The 5,000-nt window shown below is 45.5% G+C and overlaps 2 protein-coding genes across 8 annotated transcripts in view; one reads left to right on the forward strand and one right to left on the reverse strand.

Moving 5' to 3' along the window:
• LOC123518312 overlaps positions 1 to 5,000 on the reverse strand; it is a 301,357-nt gene that overhangs the window by 94,834 nt on the left and 201,523 nt on the right. The gene's annotated exons all lie outside the window — the stretch shown is intronic.
• Positions 1 to 5,000, forward strand: part of LOC123518310 (glutamate-gated chloride channel-like) — a 51,747-nt gene that overhangs the window by 26,995 nt on the left and 19,752 nt on the right. For all 7 annotated transcript variants that reach the window (XM_045279053.1, XM_045279056.1, XM_045279058.1 and 4 more), the window contains exon 8: positions 3,516 to 3,650. In XM_045279053.1, the coding sequence (XP_045134988.1) occupies positions 3,516 to 3,650 (135 nt within the window). The remainder of the gene's footprint in view (positions 1 to 3,515; positions 3,651 to 5,000) is intronic.

Genomic DNA, 5,000 nt, shown 5'->3' on the forward strand with positions numbered 1-5,000 from the left:
ATCTACGTACACCTAACTCCTTTTTAATACAGATCCGCCTTTCTGGGGCAGCAGGTTTCCAAACGAGCGGCACTGTTGAATAGTTTATGAATTCATCTCCGCCTGATCCACTTACTCGCAGCTTACAGAAAGTAGGTATCTTTTTGCCGAGGATAGAATGGCAAGGAACAGCTAACGGCTTCTGTCACACGTGTGACTTCAACAACACTTCATCCGCTGCGCCACCACCAATACAGGCTGTCGATGCTCTTACGGGCGAGGATGTAAACAAAATATTCAGAAACAACAAGTAATCTGACACGAGGAAGAGCGGAGGGAGGGAGGAAGAGAATGAGGAGGAGGAGGAGGAGGAGGAGGAGAAGGAGGAGGAGGAGGAGGAGGAGGAGGAGGAGGAGGAGGAGGAGGAGGAGGAGGAGGAGGAGGAGGAGGAGGAGGAGGCTACTGATGCTTGACCGGGCGCAGGAGGGGTGTGGGACGGGAGAGGGAGGGAAAAGCAGAGGGCTTTAGGAAGAGGGAGATTAAGTTTACGGTCCAGAAGCGCCCGCCATAGAGCTGGTCTCTGTATATTTGGTATTGTGTGTGTGTGTGTGTGTGTGTGTGTGTGTGTGTGTGTGTGTGTGTGTGTGTGTGTGTGTGTGTGTGTGTGTGTGTGTGTGTGTGTGCCTTCTTTCGAGCAGCCTCCGGTGAAGTGGCTTGAAAAACAGATGTGAGGTAGGAGGAGGGAAGAAAAAAAATCCTCCGTTTTCTGCCATGAAAACAGTAATGACATGTTATTGATCCTCGATGCTGAGTCGGGGGCGTTGCTGGGATCCGCCGACATCCAGGGGCTTAGTTTGAGGCCGCCCGGGGAACCGCTAGCTAGGGGGCAGCGGGGATATTGTTCAATGAGAGGAGGGGGTAAAATAATGTGCTTCGCGAGGTAAATGCAACAACCTGGTGGTGTAAGGAGGCAAATTGGAGTGAGGAGAGGAACTGGAAGAAGTGAGGAAAGGAAACGAGGTAAGAGAGGGATGAAGTGGAGGTCACAAAAATGAAAGAGAAGAGGGGAAAGAAGAGAAGTGAGAGAAAAAAAGGAGATCATTGAATGAGAGGGGAAGGGGAAGAAAAGGTAAAATAGAAGAACAGAAGCAAACGGGAAGAGTACAAGGGAAGGAAACAAAGACATTGGATAGAGTGAAGGGGGAGGAGAAAAGAAAGAAAAAGAAAAGGAAGGAAAGGCAGGCAAACCGGGATAAAATCGAGGAAGGTGTGCGAAGTGAAAGAAAAGAGAAAGGAAAGGAGAGGAAAAAGAAGAAGAGTAGTACATACGAGAGCGCTTGCAGAGTTTAGGGATCCTATAAGCAGAACATTCCCTTCAACTGCATGCGCTATTTGCAGGCGGCTCATGCAGGATCAGTGCAGGTGGGGCCTCGTGAGGACACTTAAAGCAAATCGTGTGCGCTATTTTTTTCCACATGGACGGACGTACGAAAGTGCACCCAACACTGCAGGTATCGACCACGCCGGCGCCCCGAAACAATATGAAACATCGAGCGAAGACAGAGCATACAGATGTGTCATTACCAGCGTGTGCGTCGGTTGGTTTTCGCTCATTTTCGCTTCTATCGATAATAACGGAGGTGATAATCTCTTCACTGACTTAACGTACTGTCCAAACTCCTGGAAAATCTGCAGATGTTAAAGAAAAATATACGGAAATGCTCTGAGAAAAGCATCGATTTTAGACCATGTCCTGAGAGAGAGAGAGAGAGAGAGAGAGAGAGAGAGAGAGAGAGAGAGAGAGAGAGAGAGAGAGAGAGAGAGAGAGAGAGAATGGAGGCCACGGTGCCTGCCTCTCCTCCTCCCTTATCAGCGGATGTCACCTGCGCGGACTGGTCGTGCACCTGTGAACACCTGCGATGGCGAGAAAGCTGATCTGTTGCACGTCTCTTTAATTGGTTCTGTTAATCACCTTTGCAAACACTTGCTTCCGTCACGCCCTGTGTTTCTTGAAATGTTCCTGACCTTCACTTCGTGCGTTCTTGTTTTCTTCTTGTCCCTTTTTCTCCTAGACAAAGGAAGGGCCTGGCCAAGGGTATCACAACGAATGTGGCCCAACAAAGACACGCATGACGCTCTCCTAATTAAAGGATGTTGGAAGGCTCTTGTGTGCAACTGCTTCACTAATATTTTTCTGACGTGTTAGCGAGGTAGGCTAAGGTTAGAAAGGAAAGAAAAGAAAAGAAAAGCATAAAAAAAGCCCGTTTATAGTGCTGCTCTAAAAATAATCTGCCAATTTTGTTTTTTGATACCCTGCTTTTGAAAACTTGTCGTTGCCTAAAGAAAAAGAAATCCAAATTTACCTTTAGAAAGAACAAAAAGAGGGAAGATACCGATTAACTTTATCTTAATCTTAGTAAGATGAACAAAAGAGGGTGAGAATAAGAATAGTCTTAAACAGCGAGATCGCGCGAGGTGAGAGGGAGGCATGCAGTCAGCAAGTTCAGAAGAGTTGTAACCATCGATGTCGCAAACCCTCATGAATTTCATGTCTGCGAATCGAGAGGAAATTTATGTGACAAATGAATTGCTTTATGTTAACATCTCTATGAAGACCAAGAAGAATAAAAGAATGTGATAAGTGAAGGTGGTTGTGATACTTTTGTCTGAAACATTCCCTACATTATGACACCATTTCTTTCTGCAAACTGTACGTGAGCTGCGTGAAAACTCATCGCTTGGAAAATGTGGCAGTTTATGTATGTGTGCTTGTTCTACTTACTGGTATACATATACAAAATAATATTGCCATGGCGTTATCAAATGTTGTTATTTGAATGGTTCATTTGATAAACATTGATTTTTGACACACACACACACACACACACACACACACACACACACACACACACACACACACACACACACACACACACACTCTCTCTCTCTCTCTCTCTCTAGGGATTTGGCTTATATTTGGACAAACTTTACGTCCTGTCTATTGTCTGTCAGTTTTGGTGTCCCTCCGTCTGGTGCTGTTCCGTCTGTCTGTTCATATGTGTCCACGTCTGTCTGTCTGCATGTCAGTCAGTCAGTCTTTGTATCTCTTTCTGTTCTTCAAGCTTTAATTTTCAGCTTTCCTTTGCTTTCTTTCTTATACGTGTTCATTTCTCCTCTTCTCTCCCTTCCTTACCATCCTCAACTTTCCCGCCACTTCTTCCCGCGTTCCTCCATCCTTACTTTTCCATCGTATTCCTTCACCTGATCTCCCATTCCGCTGTTTCCGTTCCACATTCCTCTCCCAACTCCGTCTCGCTCCCTCTCCTGCTACTTTCCTGTTACCTCTCCGCTGTGCCTCACCTGTGTCCCCACCCTTGCCTCCGCCACGCACCACTATCGCTCACCACGCACACCTCACCTGTACCCTACCCACCCTTTATATCACACCCAACTTCTTTCATATCCTTTCCTTTCTTATTTGTCATCCGCCTCTTGCTCCTGTCCCATCCTTCCGTCCCGCCTCCTCCCTCCTGCAGACGGGTGGACCACGGAGGACCTAGTGTTCTTGTGGAAGGATGTGGAACCCGTCCAGGTGACCAAGAACCTCCACCTGCCTCGCTTCACCCTCGAGAAGTTCATCACGGACTATTGCAACAGCAAGACCAACACTGGTGCGTATGTTGTGTGTGTGTGTGTGTGTGTGTGTGTGTGTGTGTGTGTGTGTGTGTGTGTGTGTGTGTGTGTGTGTTCCTTCCCCTCGTGTGAAGTAGCCATCACAGCAGCACCAACACCAGAGGAAGGAAACACCTACATAATATTTTAATGTTTTGTTTCACCTGCCAATTGACACATTGCCGCAATGGCTCATAATTTACTCCTTTATGATTATGATTATTATTATTATCATTATCCCCTAATTTCTATCCTTTTTGAATTAATGCAGTTATATTTTTTGCTTCATGTTTTCTTTCAGACCATATCTTACGTTGCGCCGCTGTCCTTAGGAACGTCCAACGAGAAATATATATACTATGCATTAAAAACCACTAAAGAAACAGGGAAATGGAAGTCACAACACGCAATGAAGTACCGCTTCTCAACACGAGACCCAATATTTTGACACGCTTTGAGATTTAACAACAGTTTTCAAAGACCACAGGAATTATTTGTCAACTTCTCAGGGGTGTTTTCTTAATAATCAAACACAATCACTGTAAAACTACCAACAGGATCAAGAAAACACAAAATATAAACACAGAAACTTTCATAAGAGTATCTTAAAAATAGTCGAGATAGGACGCAGCGTGTTTGAGAATGCGATTTCACGATTCTACACTCAGTTACCAGTTTTTCATTGCCCGGACGGTACATAGAGGCTTTTAAAAACATAACCCCGCTTGGCTCCTGTGCTGCAGCCGCCAGGGTTTACATAGCGTGGTGGTGGACAGACAAGCAAACACACAGGACAAGCGTATTCCGTCAAGGCTATCACTTTTAGCGTGTGACGGTGTGTGTGTGTGTGTGTGTGTGTGTGTGTGTGTGTGTGTGTGTGTGTGTGTGTGTGTGTGTGTGTGTGTGTGTGTGTGTGTGTGTGTGTGAGAGAGAGAGAGAGAGAGAGAGGAGAGAGAGAGAGAGAGAGAGAGAGAGAGAGAGAGAGAGAGAGAGAGAGAGAGAGAGAGAGAGAGAGAGAGAGAGAGAGAGAGAGAGAGAGAGAGAGAGAGAGAGAGAGAGAGAGAGAGAGTCCCAGTTAAAAAGCTGCAAAAAATTCCGAAGCCACATTGACTTGAGGGAAAGTAATCAAAGACGTTCATGTTTCAAGGGGGAAGGAATCATGAGAAATCATCAGATGTCATTTCTTTTTATTACAAGTATGATTTTTTATAGTCTCTTTTGTCATAGGGATCTTTTGTTTTTGTTTGCTCTCTTTCTCTCTTTTAGCGAATTCCTGATAAACGTTGGCCTTGGAAGTCTAGACATTTCCTCATGTGACTGTTGATGTTGAAGAGAGTCAAAGATCCGTG

This window comes from Portunus trituberculatus, chromosome 43 (genome assembly GCF_017591435.1).
Source record: "Portunus trituberculatus isolate SZX2019 chromosome 43, ASM1759143v1, whole genome shotgun sequence".
Lineage (NCBI taxonomy): Eukaryota > Metazoa > Arthropoda > Malacostraca > Decapoda > Portunidae > Portunus > Portunus trituberculatus.